Raw genomic sequence first — 24,784 nt, forward strand, 5'->3', positions numbered from 1 at the left:
CAAGATTCAACATAAAAGATGTTATTTTTTCCTAAGTTATTTTGTAAATGTTATGTGATTTTTTTTGTTTTTGTTTTTGTTTTGTTTTGTTTGAGATGGAGTCTTCCTCTGTTGTCCAGGCTGGAGTGCAGTGGCGCCATCTCGTCTCACTGTAACCTCTGACTTCTGGGTTCAAGCGATTCTCCTACCTCAGCCTCCCAAGTAGCTGGGATTACAGGCATGCACCACCATGCCCAGCTTATTTTTGTATTTTTAGTAGAGACGGGGTTTCCCCATGTTGGCCAGGCTGGTCTCGAACTCCTGACCTCAGGTGATCCACCCACCTCGGCCTCCCAAAGTGCTGGGATTTCAGGCGTGAGCCACTACGCCTGGTCTGTTATGTGATTTTATTTAAAATGCCTCATTTCTGCTTTATCTAGTCAAGTTTATTGTAAATTCATATGGAAATTAAACAATCAAAAATGAGCATATAAAGTCTAAAAAATAGCAATGTGGAAGGACTAACCCTACCAGATATACAAATGCTATAATACCTCAGTAATTAAAATGCTGTGGTACTTACTGATGCATGAATAGACACATCAAAAAATAGGCCAAAACACATTCAGAAGTTTAGTATACGATAAAGGTGGAATTCAAATTAATGGGAGAAAAATACAATTTCTGAATAAATGGTGTTGTGAAAATTGGGTAAAAAATTTGGAAAAAGACAATGGAGGCAGAAGCCTCAAAGTTAACATAAGCGTTAGAAAAGGGAAAGTAGAAAAAGGTACTCCGTCAATGTTTACCCAAGCGAGAATAAGAAAGCCCTGAATCAGGGGACTGGTCCCAGGCTTCCTAGCAAACATAATGGCCAGAAGTAGGAAACAAAAATGCACCAAGGTTTGCATGAGTTATGCAAAAAATTCCCCGAAGCCTACTGATAAATATATGAATAAATATTTACTACCCAACTTTCAGAAAACAAATCACTTCCAGTACTGGGAAGCACAAGCTCTGTAGTGCAGAGCCCATTTCTACTGAACAGACACCCACAACATGTGGTGTTTATGCTTCTAGTCAAGGTTTCTGAGTGATTAGTATCACTGAGTTAGCCAGGGCCTCCTCAGTCCGGGGGTAGGCAACACACTGTCCTTCCAGGACTCCAGGATTTAAAGCCTGATCAGCAACTCAGAGCTTTTCACAACAATCCTCTGTACCTTTTTCAGTTCTACTAGCCCCTGACCTAGTTGTTAGAAATGCTGTCTTATGGAAAAATAGGTAATGAAATGAGCAAATCTACCCTGGCCCTGATCAAAGTCTTCTCCAGGTGCTGTCCAAGATAGGGTCAATTCCTCTTCTACTTTTACAGCTTCCAGGTCAATAATTTTGCATGGTGGAAACACATCAGGGTGGGGGCCAGCTGGAACTCCCAGCACTGAAAAGGAGCCTCCTGAGCTGACTCGGCTAAAGCCCCACTTCTGCTCCTCCTCATTTCTGCCTACTGATTTCCTTGGAGCATTCATCTGAATATTACCTGAGACAAAAAAGAAAAAAAAAAAGGCAAAATGACAAATTACAAAGCTTCTGAATAGCTTGTTCTTGACACAGTGAGACTTTCTTAAACCTTTTTTTCTTTACTACATCTTTAGAATAACTGAGTGTATTTGTACAATACTTTGATCACTAATTCATCCATTTATTCACTTAGTAAATCTTTATTTTATTTTATTTTGAGACAGAGTCTTACTCTGCTGTCCAGGCTGGAGTGCAGTGGTGTAATCTTGGCTCACTGCAACCTCCGCCTCCCAGGTTCAAGCAATTCTCCTGCCTCAGCCTCCCGAGTAGCTGGGATTACAGGTGCCTGTCACCACGCCCAGCTAATTTTTGTATTTTTAGTAGAGACGGGGTTTCACCATGTTGGCTAGGCTGGTCTCAAACTCCTGACCTCGTGATCTGCCCACCTTGGCCTCCCAAAGTGCTAGGATTGCAGGAGTGAGCCACTGCACCCGGCCTCAGTAAATACTTATGGAGGGCATATGCTATGCCAATAATTACAGACAAAACAGTATCCTTCATGGAATTTATAGTCATGTTAATCATATTAATAGACATATATTTACAAAGTATGATAAGTGTAAGAAGGAAAGAAGACAGGATGCTATGAAAGAAAATAATGTGGGTCTATAATTTAGCGTGGTATCAAAAGGGTAACATTGAAAGGCTTCCTAAAGGTTGAGTAGGAACTGTCCAGGTAAAGAAGAGAGGGAAGAACATTCTAGGTAGAGGGAACAGCAAACCCTGAGGTGAAAAGAGGTTTCAAGTTAGAAAAGCTAAATTAAAAGCAAGGAGAGTCGTTTGAGATGAGGCAGGAGAGAAGTTTACACAGGACCTCATGGTCCAAAGTAGTTTTAGATTTTAATGTTACATGCTGTAGGGAAGCAGGGAAGTGACAAAATTATATTTGCTTTCTAATAGGACACTGTGGCTGCTTGGTGTAGAATGAACTAAAGCACAGAAAGCAACAAGGTGGCCACTTAGCCATTCAATAGTCCAGATGAGAGAAGATAGCAGCTTGGGATGGGAGATGGTGTAGAGAGGAGGGCAAGAAAGAGGCAGTTCAAGATGTCTTCTGCAGATGTCAAGCAAAAGCTGGTAATGGATATGAATACAGAATGGTGAAGAAAAGAAACATGGTTTAAAATGAAAAAAAAGAAAGCTTCCAGGTTTCTAAAATGAGCAAGCTGGGAGGAGAAGCAGGTTAAGGAGAAAAAGAACAAAAATTAAATTACAAAGTTTGTGATTCCTGTAAAACAACTAACTCAAGATGTTAATGAGCCATTTAGATCTGGATTTTAAGCTTAAAAAAGAGATTTTAGCTAAATTTAATAATTTTAAAGTTATGAATTTAGAGGTTATACACAGATAGATGTTATTAAAGGCATATGCATTAATGAGATTAACTAATAATAATTATTACTATAATGATAAGTAGTATTTTTTGAGCACCTTGTATGTGCCAGGCACTTTTCTAAGGCCTTACATGTATCAGACATTTAATTTTCCCAACAAGGCTATGAAGAGGATACAATTATTACCCTTACTTTTTTAGATGATAAAACTGAGACACACAGAAGCTAAGTCACTTGCCCAAAGTCACACGGCTAGTAAATGGAGGAGCTGGGTTTCAAAACCAGGCAATGTGGCTCCAGATGGTAAGGTAAGAAGGTTCAGACTCAGCCAACATTTAGAGGCCTGGTAGAAAAGGAGGAGCTGGGAAAAGAGCCTGATAAAAAACTCCAGAAAATAAGAGGTAATCAGGAGAGTGAGGTATCATAGAAACCAGGAAATGGCAAAGGAGGGATCAATTGGCTGTGTTTGATACTGGTGAGGTCAGGAAGAATGAGGACTGAAAAGTAAACAAAAAGTATAGAATCATGTTATGGAATAGTCCAAATGATTAGTTATAACTTCTAAAATACATGAATAATATTTATAAAGAATCTGCATTTTTGGAAATAAAAATGCTTAGAAGTCTTTTTTGAGATTGTTTTCAAAGACTATATAGCATGATATATTTCTGTTGGTCTATTATGCTTTAACCACCGCTTCCTATCAGGAACTATTATAATGGTGTTAAAAAGATAACTATCTTCCATTTATTTTGCACTTTTTTCTTGAAGAAAAGCAAAACTTCTTCAGGAATCACTTAGTTGTCTGTAACATCCAAGCTCATATTTACTTAGGAACTCATTTCCTGTGTGGACTGTTTGGGCTGTTGGCCTCCTTCTTTCAACTGCTAATAACTTTTTGCCTTTCTCTTGCCTAAACCTCTACAGAGAAAACACAGATGCAGGAACTGAGAAAACCCAGTAAATCTCTTTATCTATTAGTAATTCTGATGAAACAAGAAAGAGGTCAACATAATGACTAAAATGAAGTTAGGTATAATCTGTGGGCATTACCTATTGCCTTCCTGTTACCCCCCTACCATGAATCACTGAGGATTGAAGAAACAGTCAACAAATTATGTATGGACTTAAGCTTAAAGAGTTTTGAAATTCTCTCTTTCTCTCACTCCCCGCCACCCCTGTACACACATACCCATCAGAGATATGTACATGAAATGATGTTACTCAAATAACAGTGCTAATGGTTCTTACCGTTTGCTGTGTAACCTGGTACATACATAGCATGACTCCCTGGAATAGAGTGGGCTAGGGTGCTTATGCTGGGAGAGTGATTGACATGCACTTTCAAGCTGTATCTACCATTTACAGCAAAGGAGAAAAAATACCTCGAGTAAATTCCATCATTTTTTATAACATCAGCACCTGTATATATAAAAAACACAGTGTCAACACTTGTTATCATAGTAGATTACTAATATTTAAGTCATTAAAAATGAGATTTACTCCCCTTATTCTTTCTTTTTTTTTTTTTTTTTTTTTTTTTTTTTTTGTTTTGTTTTTTTTTTTTTTCTTTTATTATTATTATTATTATTATTATTATACTTTAGGTTTTATGGTACATGTGCGCAATGTGCAGGTAAGTTACATATGTATACATGTGCCATACTGGTGCGCTGCACCCACCAACTCGTCAGCTAGCATTAGGTATATCTCCCAATGCTATCCCTCCCCCCTCCCCCCACCCCACAACAGTCCCCAGAGTGTGATGTTCCCCTTCCTGTGTCCATGTGTTCTCATTGTTCAATTCCCACCTATGAGTGAGAATATGCGGTGTTTGGTTTTTTGTTCTTGCGATAGTTTACTGAGAATGATGATTTCCAATTTCATCCATGTCCCTACAAAGGACGTGAACTCATCATTTTTTATGGCTGCATAGTATTCCATGGTGTATATGTGCCACATTTTCTTAATCCAGTCTATCATTGTTGGACATTTGGGTTGGTTCCAAGTCTTTGCTATTGTGAATAATGCCGCAATAAACATACGTGTGCATGTGTCTTTATAGCAGCATGATTTATAGTCCTTTGGGTATATACCCAGTAATGGGATGGCTGGGTCGAATGGAATTTCTAGTTCTAGATCCCTGAGGAATCGCCACACTGACTTCCACAAGGGTTGAACTAGTTTACAGTCCCACCAACAGTGTAAAAGTGTTCCTATTTCTCCACATCCTCTCCAGCACCTGTTGTTTCCTGACTTTTTAATGATTGCCATTCTAACTGGTGTGAGATGGTATCTCATTGTGGTTTTGATTTGCATTTCTCTGATGGCCAGTGATGTTGAGCATTTTTTCATGTGTTTTTTGGCTGCATAAATGTCTTCTTTTGAGAAGTGTCTGTTCATGTCCTTCGCCCACTTTTTGATGGGGTTGTTTGTTTTTTTCTTGTAAATTTGTTGGAGTTCATTGTAGATTCTGGATATTAGCCCTTTGTCAGATGAGTAGGTTGCAAAAATTTTCTCCCATTTTGTAGGTTGCCTGTTCACTCTGATGGTAGTTTCTTTTGCTGTGCAGAAGCTCTTTAGTTTAATTAGATCCCATTTGTCAATTTTGGCTTTTGTTGCCATTGCTTTTGGTGTTTTAGACATGAAGTCCTTGCCCATGCCTATGTCCTGAATGGTAATGCCTAGGTTTTCTTCTAGGGTTTTTATGGTTTCAGGTCTAACGTTTAAGTCTTTAATCCATCTTGAATTGATTTTTGTATAAGGTGTAAGGAAGGGATCCAGTTTCAGCTTTCTACATATGGCTAGCCAGTTTTCCCAGCACCATTTATTAAATAGGGAATCCTTTCCCCATTTCTTGTTTTTGTCAGGTTTGTCAAAGATCAGATACTTGTAGATATGTGGCATTATTTCTGATGGCTCTGTTCTGTTCCATTGATCTATATCTCTGTTTTGGTACCAGTACCATGCTGTTTTGGTTACTGTAGCCTTGTAGTATAGTTTGAAGTCAGGTAGTGTGATGCCTCCAGCTTTGTTCTTTTGGCTTAGGATTGACTTGGCGATGCGGGCTCTTTTTTGGTTCCATATGAACTTTAAAGTAGTTTTTTCCAGTTCTGTGAAGAAAGTCATTGGTAGCTTGATGGGGATGGCATTGAATCTGTAAATTACCTTGGGAAGGATGGCCATTTTCATGATATTGATTCTTCCTATCCATGAGCATGGAATGTTCTTCCATTTGTTTGTATCCTCTTTTATTTCCTTGAGCAGTGGTTTGTAGTTCTCCTTGAAGAGGTCTTTCACATCCCTTGTAAGTTGGATTCCTAGGTATTTTATTCTCTTTGAAGCAATTGTGAATGGGAGTTCACTCATGATTTGGCTCTCTGTTTGTCTGTTATTGATGTATAAGAATGCTTGTGATTTTTGCACATTGATTTTGTATCCTGAGACTTTGCTGAAGTTGCTTATCAGCTTAAGGAGATTTTGGGCTGAGACAATGGGGTTTTCTAGATATACAATCATGTCATCTGCAAACAGGGACAATTTGACTTCCTCTTTTCCTAATTGAATACCCTTGATTTCCTTCTCCTGCCTAATTGCCCTGGCCAGAACTTCCAACACTATGTTGAATAGAAGTGGTGAGAGAGGGCATCCCTGTCTTGTGCCAGTTTTCAAAGGGAATGCTTCCAGTTTTTGCCCATTCAGTATGATATTGGCTGTGGGTTTGTCATAAATAGCTCTTATTATTTTGAGATACGTCCCATCAATTCCTAATTTATTGAGAGTTTTTAGCATGAAGGGTTGTTGAATTTTGTCAAAGGCCTTTTCTGCATCTATTGAGATAATCATGTGGTTTTTGTCTTTGGTTCTGTTTATATGCTGGATTACATTTATTGATTTGCGTATATTGAACCAGCCTTGCATCCCAGGGATGAAGCCCACTTGATCATGGTGGATAAGCTTTTTGATGTGCTGCTGGATTCTGTTTGCCAGTATTTTATTGAGGATTTTTGCATCAATGTTCATCAAGGATATTGGTCTAAAATTCTCTTTTTTGGTTGTGTCTCTGCCAGGCTTTGGTATCAGGATGATGCTGGCCTCATAAAATGAGTTAGGGAGGCTTCCCTCTTTTTCTATTGATTGGAATAGTTTCAGAAGGAATGGTACCAGCTCCTCCTTGTACCTCTGGTAGAATTCGGCTGTGAATCCATCTGGACCTGGACTTTTTTTGGTTGGTAAGCTATTGATTATTGCCACAATTTCAGCTCCTGTTATTGGTCTATTCAGAGATTCAACTTCTTCCTGGTTTAATCTTGGGAGGGTGTATGTGTTGAGGAATTTATCCATTTCTTCTAGATTTTCTAGTTTATTTGCATAGAGGTGTTTGTAATATTCTCTGATGGTAGTTTGTATTTCTGTGGGATCGGTGGTGATATCCCCTTTATCATTTTTTATTGCATCTATTTGATTCTTCTCTCTTTTTTTCTTTATTAATCTTGCTAGCGGTCTATCAATTTTGTTGATCCTTTCAAAAAACCAGCTCCTGGATTCATTGATTTTTTGAAGGGTTTTTTGTGTCTCTATTTCCTTCAGTTCTGCTCTGATTTTAGTTATTTCTTGCCTTCTGCTAGCTTTTGAATGTGTTTGCTCTTGCTTTTCTAGTTCTTTTAATTGTGATGTTAGGGTGTCAATTTTGGATCTTTCCTGCTTTCTCTTGTGGGCATTTAGTGCTATAAATTTCCCTCTACACACTGCTTTGAATGCATCCCAGAGATTCTGGTATGTTGTGTCTTGGTTCTCGTTGGTTTCAAAGAACATCTTTATTTCTGCCTTCATTTCGTTATGTACCCAGTAGTCATTCAGGAGCAGGTTGTTCAGTTTCCACGTAGTTGAGCAGTTTTGAGTGAGATTCTTAATCCTGAGTTCTAGCTTGATTGCACTGTGATCTGAGAGACAGTTTGTTACAATTTCTGTTCTTTTACATTTATTGAGGAGAGCTTTACTTCCAAGTATATGGTCAATTTTGGAATAGGTGAGGTGTGGTGCTGAAAAAAATGTATATTCTGTAGATTTGGGGTGGAGAGTTCTGTAGATGTCTATTAGGTCCGCTTGGTGCAGAGCTGAGTTCAATTCCTGGGTATCCTTGTTGACTTTCTGTCTCGTTGATCTGTCTAATGTTGATAGTGGGGTGTTAAAGTCTCCCATTATTAATGTGTGGGAGTCTAAGTCTCTTTGTAGGTCACTCAGGACTTGCTTTATGAATCTGGGTGCTCCTGTATTGGGTGCATATATATTTAGGATAGTTAGCTCTTCTTGTTGAATTAATCCCTTTACCATTATGTAATGGCCTTCTTTGTCTCTTTTGATCTTTGTTGGTTTAAAGTCTGTTTTATCAGAGACTAGGATTGCAACCCCTGCCTTTTTTTGTTTTCCATTTGCTTGGTAGATCTTCCTCCATCCTTTTATTTTGAGCCTATGTGTGTCTCTGCACGTGAGATGGGTTTCCTGAATACAGCACACTGATGGGTCTTGAGTCTTTATCCAGTTTGCCAGTCTGTGTCTTTTAATTGGAGCATTTAGTCCATTTACATTTAAAGTTAATATTGTTATGTGTGAATTTGATCCTGTCATTATGATGTTAGCTGGATATTTTGCTCGTTAGTTGATGCAGTCTCTTCCTAGTCTCGATGTTCTTTACATTTCGGTATGATTTTGCAGTGGCTGGTACCGGTTGTGCCTTTCCATGTTTAGCGATTCCTTCAGGAGCTCTTTTAGGGCAGGCCTGGTGGTGACAAAATCTCTCAGCATTTGCTTGTCTGTAAAGTATTTTATTTCTCCTTCACTTATGAAGCTTAGTTTGGCAGGATATGAAATTCTGGGTTGAAAATTCTTTTCTTTAAGAATGTTGAATATTGGCCCCCACTCTCTTCTGGCTTGTAGGGTTTCTGCCGAGAGATCCGCTGTTAGTCTGATGGGCTTCCCTTTGATGGTAACCCGACCTTTCTCTCTGGCTGCCCTTAACATTTTTTCCTTCATTTCAACTTTGGTGAATCTGACAATTATGTGTCTTGGAGTTGCTCTTCTCGATGAGTATCTTTGTGGCGTTCTCTGTATTTCCTGAATCTGAATGTTGGCCTGCCTTGCTAGATTGGGGAAGTTCTCCTGGATAATATCCTGCAGAGTGTTTTCCAACTTGTTTCCATTCTCCCCGTCACTTTCAGGTACACCAATCAGACGTAGATTTGGTCTTTTCACATAGTCCCACATTTCTTGGAGGCTTTGCTCGTTTCTTTTTATTCTTTTTTCTCTAAACTTCCCTTCTCGCTTCATTTCATTCATTTCATCTTCCAGGGCTGATACCCTTTCTTCCATTTGATCGCATCGGCTCCTGAGGCTTCTGCATTCTTCACGTAGTTCTCGAGCCTTGGTTTTCAGCTCCATCAGCTCCTTTAAGCACTTCTCTGTATTGGTTATTCTAGTTATACATTCTTCTAAATTTTTTTCAAAGTTTTCAACTTCTTTGCCTTTGGTTTGAATATCCTCCCGTAGCTCGGAGTAATTTGATCGTCTGAAGCCTTCTTCTCTCAGCTCGTCAAAGTCATTCTCCGTCCAGCTTTGTTCCGTTGCTGGTGAGGAACTGCGTTCCTTTGGAGGAGGAGAGGTACTCTGGTTTTTAGAGTTTCCAGTTTTTCTGCTCTGTTTTTTCCCCATCTTTGTGGTTTTATCTACTTTTGGTCTTTGATGATGGTGATGTACAGATGGGTTTTTGGTGTGGATGTCCTTTCTGTTAGCTTTCCTTCTAACAGACAGAACCCTCAGCTGCAGGTCTGTTGGAGTACCTGGCCGGCCGTGTGAGGTGTCAGTCTGCCCCTGCTGGGGGGTGCCTCCCAGTTAGGCTGCTCGGGGGTCGGGGTCAGGGACCCACTTGAGGAGGCAGTCAGCCCGTTCTCAGATCTCCAGCTGCGTGCTGGGAGAACCACTGCTCTCCTCAAAGCTGTCAGACAGGGACATTTAAGTCTGCAGAGGTTACTGCTGTCTTTTTGTTTGTCTGTGTCCTGCCCCCAGAGGTGGAGCCTACAGAGGCAGGCAGGCCTCCTTGAGCTGTGGTGGGCTCCACCCAGTTCAAGCTTCCAGGCTGCTTTGTTTACCTAAGCGAGCCTGGGCAATGGCGGGCGCCCCTCCCCCAGCCTCGCTGCCGACTTGCTGTTTGATCTCAGACTGCTGTGCTAGCAATCAGCGAGACTCCGTGGGCGTAGGACCCTCTGAGCCAGGTGCGGGCTATACTCTCCTGGGGCACCGTTTCCTAAGCCCGTCGGAAAAGCACAGTATTCGGGTGGGAGTGGCCCGATTTTCCAGGTGCAGTCTGTCACCCCTGGAAGGGGAACTCCCTGACCCCTTGCGCTTCCCGAGTGAGGCAATGCCTCGCCCCTGCTTCGGCTGGCGCACGGTGCACTCACCCACTGACCTGCGCCCACTGTCTGGCACTCCCTAGTGAGATGAACACGGTACCTCAGATGGAAATGCAGAAATCACCCGTCTTCTGCGTCGCTCGCGCTGGGAGCCGTAGACCGGAGCTGTTCCTATTCGGCCATCTTGGCTCCTCCCCCCCTTATTCTTTCTATATAAGATATATTATCATGCTCTTATCTACTTTTTACATTCTCAGGTGATAAAAAATCCAGTGGGTCCATAATTTCTCCCTGTAATTTCTTACCTCAGAAAAATGATTTCCTAAAGGTGAATAAGTTGTACCATGCTAATAAAACATTTAATCATCACCTTTAACATTTTTGTACTTATCATTGAAAATAATACTAGTTTTTTCTAGAAATCAAGCACATTCTTCAGGTTGCTTATAGTTATTGACCCTTTTGAGATATGAATAAAAGCTATTTTGTCCCTAGGAAATAAATATATTTGCACATATACACATTTTCATACAGTTTCAAGGGTTTATGAATGCCTTGAAGTCACTTGATTAAGGACCTTTAATAAATAAAAACTTTGGTTAGTTTATAAAATAGTATGAAATTACTTAATTTCTTCATTAGAGGGTATCTGGAACTGTTTTTCTAGATTCTAGGGAACTTGATGACCTGGAGTTTGACAGAATTTGGTAGCATCTACTGTGCCTTGCTTCACGGGGCATTCTGAAAGGTTGGCCAGTGATGTACTTCTTTCCTTTTGCATTGATCTTCAGAGAGCAGTTCAATTCCAAGCCAAATTCATGACTCAATGGCAGAAGGGCCTAGACCCCAGGGCAGCAGAGGGAAGTCCAGCTTAGCCCAAGTATAGATCACTTTTGCCATTCAAGTACAGGTGGCCATATTGGGCAAGCAGCTTGTCCTCTATCCTAGAGGTCAATTCAGTTTTCATACCACACACACAGCCTTGCATACCAGCAGTGTATCATTGCTAAAGTGTCCCCAGAATCTCCCTCTTCCCCACTGCAAAGGCAGGGCTCCTTAACATAAGAAAAGCAGGAGTATATTTAAATGAAATAAGAAGTGCTAAACATTTTATTATCAAGATAGATTTAGAACTCTTTTTTGTCTGTTGTAAGAAATCAAATCTTGGTATTTAGTGGTTTAATGATTAATAAGGTTTATCTTTGTTGAGAAATTACAAAGGAAAAATCTCTCCATATTAAAGTCACCACTGCCACCTCTTTTAATAACTGAGGCAGAAAGAAATGGGGAAAGAACATTGGCTTGGGAGACAGAGGAATTGGTTTGAAGGCCTGCATCTGTCACTTAGTAGCTATGAGGCTTCATGTCTCTGAGCCTCAGTTTTCTCATCTATAAAATAGAGATAACTTATCTTGCAGCGTTGTTGTGATGATTATTTGAGAGTATGCCTGAAAAAGTACATTTTAAATTGTAAATCATTTCAGAGGTATAAGTTTTATTATAGTTCATTTACTGAGCAAATAAATACTGCTTCCATTATAAAAGTATTAAACAACTATGTACATGTGTGTTAAGTATTGTTTGGAGGGGAAACAATTTACATTTTGATGCCTGAGCAGTATTTTTTATTGTTCCTTTTTTTAGGGCATACATTTAGATATCAAACAAATAAAATAGTTCCAGGGAATAATATAAAAGCCTATTGAGCTGAATCAGACGATTTTCCCTAGGGGAGTAGGCTCTGTTCTCCAGTCCAGCCCACAGGGTGGGGCAAGAAAGAAACATTCTGCAAAAGTACATTTTTGGACCATAAACAAAAAATGAAAGGTACAACCATGGATAAGCCATCAGAGCATGAGAAGTTCATTTGGATCCAATCCAACAGGCAAAACAAGAAGACTTCTCTGGTATCCCCCTGAGGTGGACTTGAACCAAAACCCTTTGAATGAACTTTTGTTTTCCTGCACATCATACATGATTGCCATGGCAAGATACTGATGGGCTACCAAACTTAAGACTCTTGAAAAAAGATTAACTTTGAAAAAACAGGGCAAAAGAATATAATTTTGTTAGTAGATCAAACACTTTGGGCTGCCAACAGAGGCAGGTCTACTGCCATTCTAAGAATGTAATTTAGGAAAATAACCAAATAGGAAAGATGGAACAACAAAGGAATTTGTTTTTCAAAGGAGTCCAAGTGCTGCTGTTTACCTGGCTGGATGCTGTACCATTTATAATGTATGATGACGAGACTCTGAATGCTGTATGTGCAGAATGAGAACTTTTCTCTATTCTGATTCCACTAGGCTTGCAGGCTGGGTCTTCTTGGGACCAAATTACACATGTAAAAGGCATTGGCTGTGCTAGAACTGAGCTGTGCCCTCTCTTCAACTCAGCCTCTTGGGTCTAGGGTCATCTTATAGGTCACAAGTTTAGTTTCCAATTTTTTCTTCATAACTGGGGTCCAAAGGGAAAAAGTGGGTTCTCTGTCACTGCACCTCCCTTCTGATTTTCATTTGCTATTTTAACAGTCCAATCTGATTACTTCAGTGAATAATAAAGCTAGTGACTCTTAGAGGAATATCAGTATGTCATAAGGATATAGAAGCCTGCTCCTGTATGACCTCAGCAAGTGGAAGCCAGGACCAAGGTGTCCAGTGGCTGCCTCCCACCCTTTGCTCATAGACACTATGAGGAGTCTCACGAGGATTCTCTTTTTCCATGTTAACCTGTAGCTATTCAGTATATCAGTGACTCTATGAGAATTTGAGAATATTGTAAGATTAAAAAAAATTGAACTGAAGGAATCTTACAGATAAGCTTAATATTGATACTACCGCATCATATCACAACAGCTGTTGAGAACATGATAAAATGTCATGACATTCCTTGTTACCTGCTCCATCATCAAGAAGTCTCAGCGTAACAGGATCTCCAGTCTCTGGCTCAATTGTGGCAGTGACAGTGGCATTAAGAATGGGATAAAATCCCTGTTTCACATTGGCAAAAATCATCACAGGATGGGGAAAATGGAGGCTGTCTCTTTCCACAAAGGCTTCCACAGTGGCTGGGGGCACAGCTGAGTTGGAGGCGCGAGAGGTCACTGTCACTTTCAGGGCTTGCAGAGAATGATGGGTATTGTTCAGGGTGTAAGTCCAGTGCCCAGGCTGTAAAACAAGTCTTACCGTTTTGGAAAGTGTGAAAAAAAAATCAACTCTAATTTTAAAGCATACATCAAAGCTTCTGGAGAATTTTGCTCTTGTTTTGTTGATGTTGCACTTTTTAAAATACTACAAAAAGATGCCAGGAAAAGTAGCATTGGTTAAGGGATGAATAAATTTGTATTTACATGGCTTTCAGAGCATAAGTCACCTTTATTTCTAGGTAATTCTTTAGGGAATTAAACCTCGAATTTATTTGGAGTGAGGGAGGATACATCTTGATTCCCATTTTTAGAACACAACAATAATAGTGTCCAGCTTCAAAGTACTTTACAGACATTAATCTGAGCCCCTTCCCCAAAAAGGAGTTTAAATGTTTTTCATTTCTTTTCGTAACTGAGAAAATTACATCAAATTAAGTGGACCATTATAATTTATGCGGACACCGTGGACTAAAAAGGCAACAATATCCTTCTTTCACTCCACTTCCCAAAAAACTCCACACTCAGAAATCTCAATCAACAAAAAACACATACACTATTAGGGACCAAGAAAAGGACCTACTATTTTTAATAGGAGAGGATTATACAATATCTAATTTAAGTAATTTATAGAAATACTGCTAAACACTACTCTTGTCTATCTGCCTGGGAAAAACCTACAAAAGAAAATCTGAAAGAAAAAGACTAAAATTACAATACAGCAGAAATTCGTCCTTTTGATTAAGCTATACATACATTGCTTTTTCCTGACTTCTGCTGCTGCTCCTTATCAAACCCCCAGAAGTAACAAGTGAAACACAACAAAGCAGAAGGAAGAACAGAAAAGCAAGGGGTTGAAGTGTAACTCAGGGTGGAGAGTTCAGATGCACCACACCCTAGCCATCTTTCTTCATTGGGATTCATGAGCTTCACCATTTTCCATTAAGTTACGATTCAAGCACCATGTTTTTTTGTTTTTGTTTTTTGAATCATAACATTAGTGACAGATGCATGGCAGGAACTTCCACATCAAAAAGTTCTCTGAGTGTAATAAATGTTTTGATACAGGGCATCTAATCCAGACCAAGAGGTCAGGCAAGGGGAGCAAGAAGTAGGTAAAGTGTCCCTGGCCCTTATACACAAGTGTGAAAAGAACATGATGAATTTGGAGAAAAGTTCAATAGGAGCAGAGCATCGAAGAAGTTAAGAGAGAAGCTTGGGTAGAAGCCAAAACACGAAGGGTCTGGTATGTAAGAGTTACCACTTGGGCCTGGTGACAGAGCGAGACTCCATCAAAAAAAAAGTTTCCACAGCTCATCACTACAGAAGCAGAGAAGACAACTATGCAGAAAACAGAGTTGGTGGCGGTCAGCAGGAATGCAGCTGGTCTGTTGGACCCCTACTGGATTGGGGGAGTGCAGAAGACACTGGTGAAGTCCTTTATACTGAAGATCTGCGGTTGGGAGCAGGGGGAGTCCATGGGTCTGCTGATTTTTTTTCCCTATTTGGTACTATTGTGTATGTGATCTTTGTTTTACAAACAATACCTTTTGGGTTTTCTGCATATTTTAAAATTTTTGTACAGTTTTGAATTCTATAGATTGTCTTGGAAGGATACTGTGTGATGGGCCAGGCGCACAGTAATTGGAGACTTTTAATGTATGTAATATTTCATAGATTGCATGCTATTAATCGTCTGTGAGGGTAGTATTTTTTGTTTTATTGTAAGTTTCCCTCATTTTTTATAAATTAAAAGATGGTTGGTATTAGGAATTTCAAACGAATGCAGAAAATCTTACACGCTGTGTACTATTAATATTATAACAAAGACGATCCAAGTCCAAAATCTGACCAATAAAGCAACCATTTTATCAAGATAGAAGGATTCTAATGGGAGAGAGGATTCTTCCCTCCTGAAGTTTGTATGTCCAGTCCCCTTAAAAAAAATGAATAGTTGTCTTTTCTTGTCATATTAATACTTGAAAGTCCATGGTGATATTAATGAAAGTACACTTTATTGTTGCCTTTGACCTTATGGCCAAGGCAATAAATCAGAAACAAAAATAGTGCCAATGTGTCAAAATCTACATCTGAGAGATTCAGCCTCCCATTTGGAATAAATACAAATCTTCTAAGCTAAAAAAAAAAAAAAAAAAAAAAAAAAAAAAGAGTTACCACTTGGATTTTATTCTGAAACCACCAAGGAGGTTTTGAACAAAAGACAGACTGATTTGTGCTTCAGAAGGATCGCTTTTATAGAGGTAAAGAATGGACTGGAGGGATGGCAGTTCAGAGTCAAGGAGGCTAGTTAAGTGGCTGTCAAGAGGGTGGTGGCAGCGGTGGCTCACGCCTGCAGTCCCAGCACTTTAGGAGGCAGAGGCAGGCAGATCACTTGAGGTCAGGAGTTTGAGACCAGCCTGGCCAACATGGTGAAACCTCATCTCTACCAAAAAATACAAAAATTAACCAGGCATGGTGGCAAGTGCCTGTAGTCCCAGCTACTCGGGAGGCTGAGGCAGGAGAATCGCTTGAACCTGGGAGGTAAAGGTTGCAGTGAGCTGAGATCATGCCACTGCACTCCAGCCTGGGTGACAGAGCGAGACTCCGTCTCAACAACAACAACAACAACAACAACAAAAGCGGGGGGGTGGGGCAGCATGTGAGGAGGCACTGAATTCAGGCAGTGCAAGAGTGAATCTGATCAACTTACAATTCTCCTTAGAACCATTAGTGGTTCCCTTTCACTTTCAGGATTCAAGCCCCTGTTCACTTTACTGTTGTGCAAAGCCCTTGCTAATACAGCTCCTGTTTATCTGTCTAGCCTCACTACTCCCCTCTCCTTCCTTTGCTTACATCCCTAACTTATAGATGACCCTACTCTATTGAACTACTCTAGTTCTATGAACAGCCATGTTCTTTTTATCTGAGTCTTTCTATGTGCTGTTTCCTCTGCCCACAATATCATACCCACCTCTGGCCTGTTATTCCTTATATTTCCATTTTGATGTCTTTGCTTCCAGGAAGCATTCTTCCTCCCACCCTCTTGTATGTTCTGATGGTACCCTGTTCATACTCTTACCATGGCATTTTATTGTAAAGTACCTGGAACAAGACCCAGCACACCCAGTAGATGCTAAAAACCACATGCATTGCATGTATTCATATTATAAATTCTAAGTAGAGATTTTTTCTAAGCATATAGAAAATTGTGTTTGTATGGATTATGTAAAGAAATATGTAGGCTAGAAAAAACATTAATTGTAATACTAGTGGAAATACTGATTTTCAGTGTTGAAGTATTTGGTATCTAATATATAAAACTGGGAATATACCTTAGTTATTCCTCTTAAATTTTTAGTATTCACAAAATGGCCTCATAAATTTAAAGTAAACTTTTGATATATTAAAACAAGATTTTCTTTACATAATGCATTTAATCATGTGATTCAACTGAAAATCATAAACTTGGCTGAATGTTATCCTTAGGAACAAGCTCACAACACCTACCTTAGCTGTTCCTGGAATCCAAAGACTAGCTGTCCGAAAAGTTAGATTGGTGATAAAATTATTTGTGTAGTATTTTCGTCCATCAGGATCAAATAATATAATCTCAGGAGGACCACTGGCCTGCCACGTAACTAGAAACATAGTGTCGTTGCCCACAGTATTATCCACAGTCACTGTGTTTTTCAACTGATGGTGAGGTTTAACATTTTCACCTGTACTTTCAAGCTGTTAAAGAGAAGATATATATGAGAGTTTCTGGTGTATGCATAATCATTCCATCTTTTTCTTTTTTAACAAACAACAATGAATTGGCAAAAATAAAAATAATTTAATTCTGACAGGTACTGTAGTTAAACATCATTTTTCATAAAAAATACTTTGCAAAGCAAAATATTGCAAGTTATTTAAGTACAGTAGGTGTAAAACATTTTGTTGTAGTTAATGCAAGTGTCATTTCATTATTCTTTATTAAGAGATGTTAGCTGTCCTCATATTATCTCTTATCCAAACCAACATTGGCCTAAGATCAGCAATTACAATAACAAGCTTTTAAAAATTTTCATTTGTGAATATGCTTAAATTTTATTAATTTGTATATAATCTGTCCAGATCCTTTTATATATTTCAATAAGAAATAAAAACTTGGGTTTTGGCATGGTTTTGCTACATTAAAAAATTATTTAGGTTGGGCACAGTGGCTCATGCCTGTAATTCCAGCACTTTGGGAGGCCGAGGCAGGTGGATTGCCTGAGGTCAGGAGTTTGAGACTAGTCTGGCCAACATGGTGAAGCCCTCTCTGTACTAAAAATACAAAAAAATTAGCTGGGTGTGGTGGCATGTGCCTGTAATCCCAGCTACTTGGGAAGCTGAGGCAGGGAAATTGCTTGAACCAAGGAGGTAGAGGTTGCAGTGAGCCGAGATTGCACCACTGCACTCCAGCCTGGGAGAAGAGCAAGACTCCGTCTCAAAAAAAAAAAAAAAAAAAAAAAAAAATTTAGCCATTCACAATAAGCCATGTGTGCACACACGCATGTGTAACATGTACAGAGTACAAACGTATGCCTGGCACTGTGCTAAAGGCTTCACAATCTTACTTGATCCTTATAAAAATCCTCTGTGATAAATGCTATTGTTATCCACATTTTAGAGATGAGAAGAGTAGGCTTAGAGAAGTAATTTGCCGATGTCACATACCAAGGGAGTGGAACCATGATAAAACCCAGTGGGCCTGACACCAGAGCCCCTGCATTTAATCACTGCATATTTCCAATGATTACAAGTCTCTAAATAACTTTGAAAATTTACATTTATTAAATAAGCACATTAGTAATGCTTCGTTAAATTGCTCAAACCTGCAAAGCATGTAAAATTATATTGGTGGATAACAGCAAAGACATTGTTAATTGTTTGTTCAAATCAATTTAAGAAATATTTATGGATTGCTGACGGCTGGGCCACATGCTATGCTGGGCCCTGGGCTATTGAAGAAGATTTACATGTAGTTCCCACCTCAGTCCAGTGGAGCTAATGACTCCAGCAGCTTGTGGGGAGGGGGACAAGTTTGGGAACGTTAAGGCTTATTTGATCCCATATGAGTAATATTTTGTTAAATTTGTTTTTTACTTCTTTAAACATTTGTTTTTTTCCATATTGTTGCAGAGGAAGTCACAGGGCATAAAGATTGAGCATTATCAGAGGAGTCAATTGTAGCCTAATCTGTACTAGACATTGTCACTTATAATTCACATTTTTACTTCTTATTATGGAATTGTGTTTATTGCCTTCACTGTGTAAATATAATATTCATGTTAAATAAATTGTCAGGCTGCATTGGTCACATCAAGCCATTAACTTGGCAGGTACACTTGCCATCTGTGAGGAAACTATAGATGAAATTTTGTTCAAAACATTATTCAGTTATGTCCAAAATATCTTTAAAGTACTTTGGAAAGAAAAAAAAATGGCCTTGTGAAAAGGACTTAACTAGAGGAAGCTTTGGTGAGCAAAATCATGTAAAAGTTGTGGTAGTCAAAGAGATATTTAGATATTTGTGGTAGAATTTCATGAAACAGTTGATACCACTTATACAAGGAAGAGCTTCAAATATGTTGAAGAAGCAAAAATAAGATGAATTCTGATTGACAGAAAGTTACTATGATACTAAAAGTAAATTCACAGTTCCTTATTTTTCTTCTGCACCTTGCCTCTGCCACGCCCCCATCTGCACTTTGAGCCACAAGAAAGGAGCAAGCTCCACTCGCAGACTTTGAAAAGCTGAGGTGGCAATTGTGGTAAATGGCTCCTAGGGCTGAAAGCCTGGCTCTGGTGATGCCAAGAAGCCTTTTAAAAGCCTTCCATACACAGCTGTTACATATTCAAGTAAGGTTAATGAAGCAGGTAGCACAATTCGTTGATTTCCCTTGTTTCCTTCTCCCTTCCCACTCCCCACCTGGAAATATAACATTGAGAAAATTCTGACCTGAATATGTTGCTGGAAAATGTCTCCAGTTCCAGAGGAAATTCTACTGAAAGCATCAATCATGCTATTGGAGTCTGATATATCTGGAACAAAGAACTTTAAACCTCCTGAAATACATGATAGGAATGTTCACTATTAAAATGGGTAAAATAAAACAAAAATAAAATGTTAAGCCTTTTCCAACAAGCTTTCTTTGCATTAGAGTGTTTGTTTTGGGGAAATGGGAAAAGCTTGACTTGCTTTGCCTGACATCCTATACAACCACATGGTAAGTGGCCCTAGGCGAGTGGTTTCAGCTATTCTATTCATGACTGTATTGCCAGGGCCTAGAACTTATGTACAGTATATAAGAACTCAATAAATATTTATTGAATAGTCTTCAGATTAAGGTAATTTTAAGATAATTTAGGTTAATTACTATTTACATCCCTATATGTTTACATTTATATTCTGAAAACATTGCTTTTAAAGATAATTCAATAAAACCTTTCATTTGTCAAATCAGCATGCCCATTTTTTATTAAATAAGGAATATAAGATAAAATTACTCTGTGCCTTATTTAGTATAAAAAGATATGTATCTTAAAACACTGTGTGTGTCCCTATTATAGAAGTTAGTGCATTTAATCTTTTTTCTTTTTTGAGATGGGGTCTCGCTCTGTCACCCAAGCTGGAGTGCAGTAGTGCGATCTCAGGTCACTGCAACTCAGGTCTCTGCCTCCTGAGTTCTAGTGATTCTCCTGCCTCAGCCTCCCAAGTAGGGAGTATAGGGACCCGCCACCATGCTCGGCTAATTTTTGTATTTTTAGTAGAAGTGGGGTTTTACCATGTTGGCCAGGCTGGTCTCAAACTCCTGACCTCAAGTGATCTGCCCACCTCAGCCTCCCAAAGTGCTGGGATTACAGGTGTGAGCCACTGTGCCCAACCACAAAGCATTTAATCTTAAACGTATGTTTTAGCTCCATGATTATGCATGCTCAGACTGGCTTAACACAGAATTATAAAATATTATTTTTTGGATGTATATAGTTGGAACCTTTAGGGAAAATGTAAAAAAAAATCAGCAAAATTTTGACAGATTCTAGCAATACGTGTGCACATTTTTTAAAAACAGTTTCTATATCTTCAATTAAGCCATATAACAAGTTTCATAGTTGTGTCTTGGATAGTCAAGTTAAAGGGAAACTCTCCAAAAGATATGTTTTTAAAAGTTTATTACCTGTAAGACGTGATAATTCCTCTAGATTTGGGGCTGCAGATGAACCCAGGGCAATGGAGTGAATTGTTGAACCACTGCTGAGCACAGTGGGTAAGCAATTGCCAAGAAGCTTATCATCTCCACTGGTCAGTAATATCATCACAGAGCCATAAGCTTTTCCATTCAGTTTTTCAACCACCTGAACATGGAGAATTAGTCACTTGGAAGGAAGTGTAGTTCAAATTGTTTTATTGAGCAAAAGAATTCACTCTCATCCAAATTCCCACTGTAGCTCCTACACCCCACGCCCATCTCCACTCAAGTTTTACCTCGCCCCATCACAGCACTTGTCACCCTACATTCCACTGCCAGTTTGCTTGTGAGCAGGGATTTTCCTGCTTGAATCATCAAGGTGTCCCCATAGTTTAGAACTGTATCCATCATAGAGGATGTGGAATACATTATTGTGTGAGAGGCTTGCCTCTGAGATCCAGCAAGTGACCAATAAGAGGGCCTAGAGTAGTGGTTCTCAGTCTTGGCCACACGTTAGAATCAAATGGGGAGACTTAAACAATTTTAATGGTCAGGTCACATCCCAGATCAATTAAATCAGAATCTCTGGGGGTTAGACTCACCCATTAGTATTTTTTTTTTAATCCCCAGGTGATTTCAATAGATAGCCAAGGTTTAGACTATGGGCAGCAACAACCATAGCTGATGTGTCTTGTTTGCTATCAGATAAGCATCCCAGATGCTGAATGCAAACTTGTGTTGATTTAAATAAACTCTGTCATTCCTGAAACACAATTCTGGCCTTAATTGGTTCTGATATGCGTGAAGTCTAGAATGACTATAGACAGAAGCTAGACATGCTGATTTTGACAAGAAAATTGAAAGGTAAAAATGGCCCAGAATGGCTAGGAACAGTTTAGAAAATGCCCAGATGTTGTTTAGGTCCTCTAGTCTTGTCCATTGTATTCATTTATTTTCTCATTCTGTCAACAAGCATTTATTAAGCAACTATCGTATGCTATGTACTTTGCTAGGCACAAGGAGTACAATGGTGAATAAGGCATGGTTCCTAACTTTAAAGATAATCCATCATTACTTTCATAGTTGAGGCTGTTACGATCACCCTGTAACAAATTGCCCCTCATCAGAGAAAACCTCGTATACCAAAAGAAGGAAAGGAAAACAAAGGTGATCCAAGGCTTAGGATGCTCTACTGTACCTCAAATCCTTTCTTAAGCCCTGAACAAATGCTGACGTCTGTTTTAGCTGATACAGTGGTGGGCAGATATGAAACCAGCAACTTTCGATCATCATTGCTGTTAATTTGGTGTAGCTGGGCTCTGATCTCTCCTTTGCTGTCGAAACTGGCAATGCCCACGAAGGTATGAATTTCAACAATCTGCATCAAATAAAATTCTGCGGCTTGTTGTAGTTGAAGGAGTCTGTCAGCCTATGTCCCAAAACGGAAAAAAGAAAATGGCAACATTTGGTTAGTAGACAAAAGTATAATGAAGTAACTCAATTAGTAAACATCTCTGCTAATTCTTTAGAGATGTTAGATCATAATTTTTTGAGCTTTAAAGAGTAACATATTATTAGAATATTGTTTGATTAATTGCAGGCTCAAAAATGCATGCTTTCAGGGAAGAGGGAGTGGCTTGGGGCTCTGCCCCCAACAAGATGTTCATAATTTACCACTCTCTGTTTCTCATCATCCCCACTATTTCACTCCAACCTAGAATTCAAAGATCCATGAACCCAGCTGAGACGAGATTTGTAACTGCTGTTTTAAAAATGCAGTCCAGGTAAAAGGAAACATTGCAAAGAGAACTTTGCTAGAGAGGAGTGGCAGTCAGAGGACCCAAGATCTGCCCCGGCACTACCCTCTGCTATTGTGGTCACCTTAGGCTGGGTACTTCATCTGTAGAGTGAGGATGATAGCTTTCTTGTTTATGAAATTAGAATTGCTGTGAGGATCAAGTGAGATACATATATGGCAGTACAGTTATACCATGAAGGGCTAATCAAGTGCAAAGTAATATTAGTGACCAGTTTTGGGCAGGTGATGCTATTGATTAATTCACTAGGGTAACTTGTTTTGAAAGCTCTGGGAAAAGAGAGGAGCAGCAAGCTGAGCTTCAATGACCACCCACTCAGGGATGACCCTGATCTCTACCTCCAACTCAGGCATCTTCCTGGGTGGATCTAGACCTGCATTTCACACTTCTTAGGACACAGGTTTCTGGCTTAACTAGTTGGGAGTGATGATTTGACGACCATGAAGATGGCAACTCTGCACTTTGAATTCAAATACTGTTTCTCTTACAATATTGGGAAGTAAGTTTAAAGGGGGTAAAACAAGGACTTAGAACTCTGCCTTCAACTTTTGCTAATTACATGATCATAGTAAAATTACTTTTTTTTTAGCTTCAATTTTCTCATCTGCAAAATGGATACTGAGTAAGCACTCACAATAGAATAGCTATTGCCATCTTCCTGGTCATCAGATCATCACTCCCAATCTTGATCTCCACTCCCAGCTAGCTAAGCCAGCAACCCAGGACTCTCTTACCATTTCTGTTACCAGCCTCCACATTCTTGAACAGGTCCCATCGACTCAATATCTTAAATTTCTCTCAAATCCATACCTATGTCTCTATCCCATTCACCACCTCTCAGATCTACCCAGTGTTAGTTACAGTCATACAAATGAATGCCCTTCCCTTGAACAAATCCTTCTTTTTTTGCGTCTTGGCCACTGCACACACTTTTCCCTTCCCACAAATGTCCTCCTTTCTTCTCTTTCCTTACATCACCCAACCTAGCAAGCACCTAGTTGAATCCTTCAAGATTCAACTCCAAATTGATTCTCTCAGTGAAATCTTCCTTAACCACTTTCTTCTACAGCACCAGGTGCTGCCCCTTCAGTGCTCACGTAGTAACTCACATCTCTGTGGAGCCTGGTCACATTGTATTGTATCTATTCACATGTGTATGTCCTGTGTCCCTCATTAGCTGTAAGCATTTCAAAGCAGAGACGCTGTTCTTGTCATCTCCATATCCCTCAGGCCAGTGAAGTATAGGCATCTGATAATGAATGGCAATGATGCTTCAATGACATTGTTGGCAGGAAAAGGGTGGAAAGTTTGGTTTGCCATGAGTTTGTTACTTTGGGCTTATTTCTCTTCTACATATTTCAGATGGTACTCTCAAGTACCATCATCTTTCCTCTTCATTCTATCATTCTTGCTCAATACAGGCAGATAGCCAATATAAATTACTCCGAGACCATGTTTAAGAAAAGCATGCCACTGGGCATGTTGGCTCATGCCTGTAATCCCAGCACTTTGGGAGGCCAAGGTGGGCGGATCACCTGAGGTCGGGAGTTCGAGACCAGCCTGACCAACCATGGAGAAACCCCATCTCTACTAAAAATACAAAATTAGCCGGGCGTGGTGGCACATGCCTGTAATCCCAGCTACTAGGGAAGCTGAGGCAGGAGAATCACTTGAACCTGGGAGGTGGAGGTTGTGGTGAGCTGAGATCGCGCCATTGTACTCCAGCCTGGGCAATGAGAGCAAAGCTTCATCTCAAAAAAAACCAAAACAACAACAACAACAAAAAATGCCCTAGTCAACTGCAGGTAGGCAACATAACAAAATTATTCAAATGCTGGCTATATTAGTGGAGTTTTTAGTTTTTCAGATATCAGCCAAAAAGGCAAGTATTCCAGGACTATTGATCCACAGAGCACAAGGGGATAAATTCTCTCCTTGGACAAGTACTATTAAAATAAACAGCTACCACTTATTATTTATCTTGAACTAAAAATTTCATATTATCTCATTTACTCCCCTCTCAATAACCCTATGAAGTAGACAGTGGTATGCTTGTAAATGTTTAATAACAGTCTTCTGATGAAGAATAAAAGAAAGGAAGGGAAAAAGAGAGGTAGGGAGGGAGGAAGGCAGGCAGGCAGGCAGGCAGGCAGGCCTGATTCGTAGCAACTGCCAGTTTCTGCGGGGTAAATACTCTTCCATGTGTGAAACCATGGTTGATTTCCTGCTGTCAATGTAACGTCACTGAGTGCACAGTTGGGATGAAATTGTAGTAGCACATCCATACAGATGCAATAGACCAGAAATAACC

General features: G+C 39.6%; 1 protein-coding gene across 1 annotated transcript in view; it reads right to left on the reverse strand.

Moving 5' to 3' along the window:
* CLCA2 (chloride channel accessory 2) overlaps positions 1-24,784 on the reverse strand; it is a 38,809-nt gene that overhangs the window by 1,659 nt on the left and 12,366 nt on the right. The window contains exons 7-13 of the mRNA XM_054477730.2: positions 21,855-22,085; positions 20,645-20,822; positions 19,426-19,532; positions 16,947-17,171; positions 13,194-13,464; positions 4,143-4,313; positions 1,283-1,516 (exon numbers count right to left, since the gene is read on the reverse strand). Of these exons, the coding sequence (XP_054333705.1) occupies positions 1,283-1,516; positions 4,143-4,313; positions 13,194-13,464; positions 16,947-17,171; positions 19,426-19,532; positions 20,645-20,822; positions 21,855-22,085 (1,417 nt within the window). The remainder of the gene's footprint in view (positions 1-1,282; positions 1,517-4,142; positions 4,314-13,193; positions 13,465-16,946; positions 17,172-19,425; positions 19,533-20,644; positions 20,823-21,854; positions 22,086-24,784) is intronic.

Source organism: Pongo pygmaeus, chromosome 1 (genome assembly GCF_028885625.2).
Source record: "Pongo pygmaeus isolate AG05252 chromosome 1, NHGRI_mPonPyg2-v2.0_pri, whole genome shotgun sequence".
In the NCBI taxonomy this organism is placed as follows: Eukaryota; Metazoa; Chordata; class Mammalia; order Primates; family Hominidae; genus Pongo; species Pongo pygmaeus.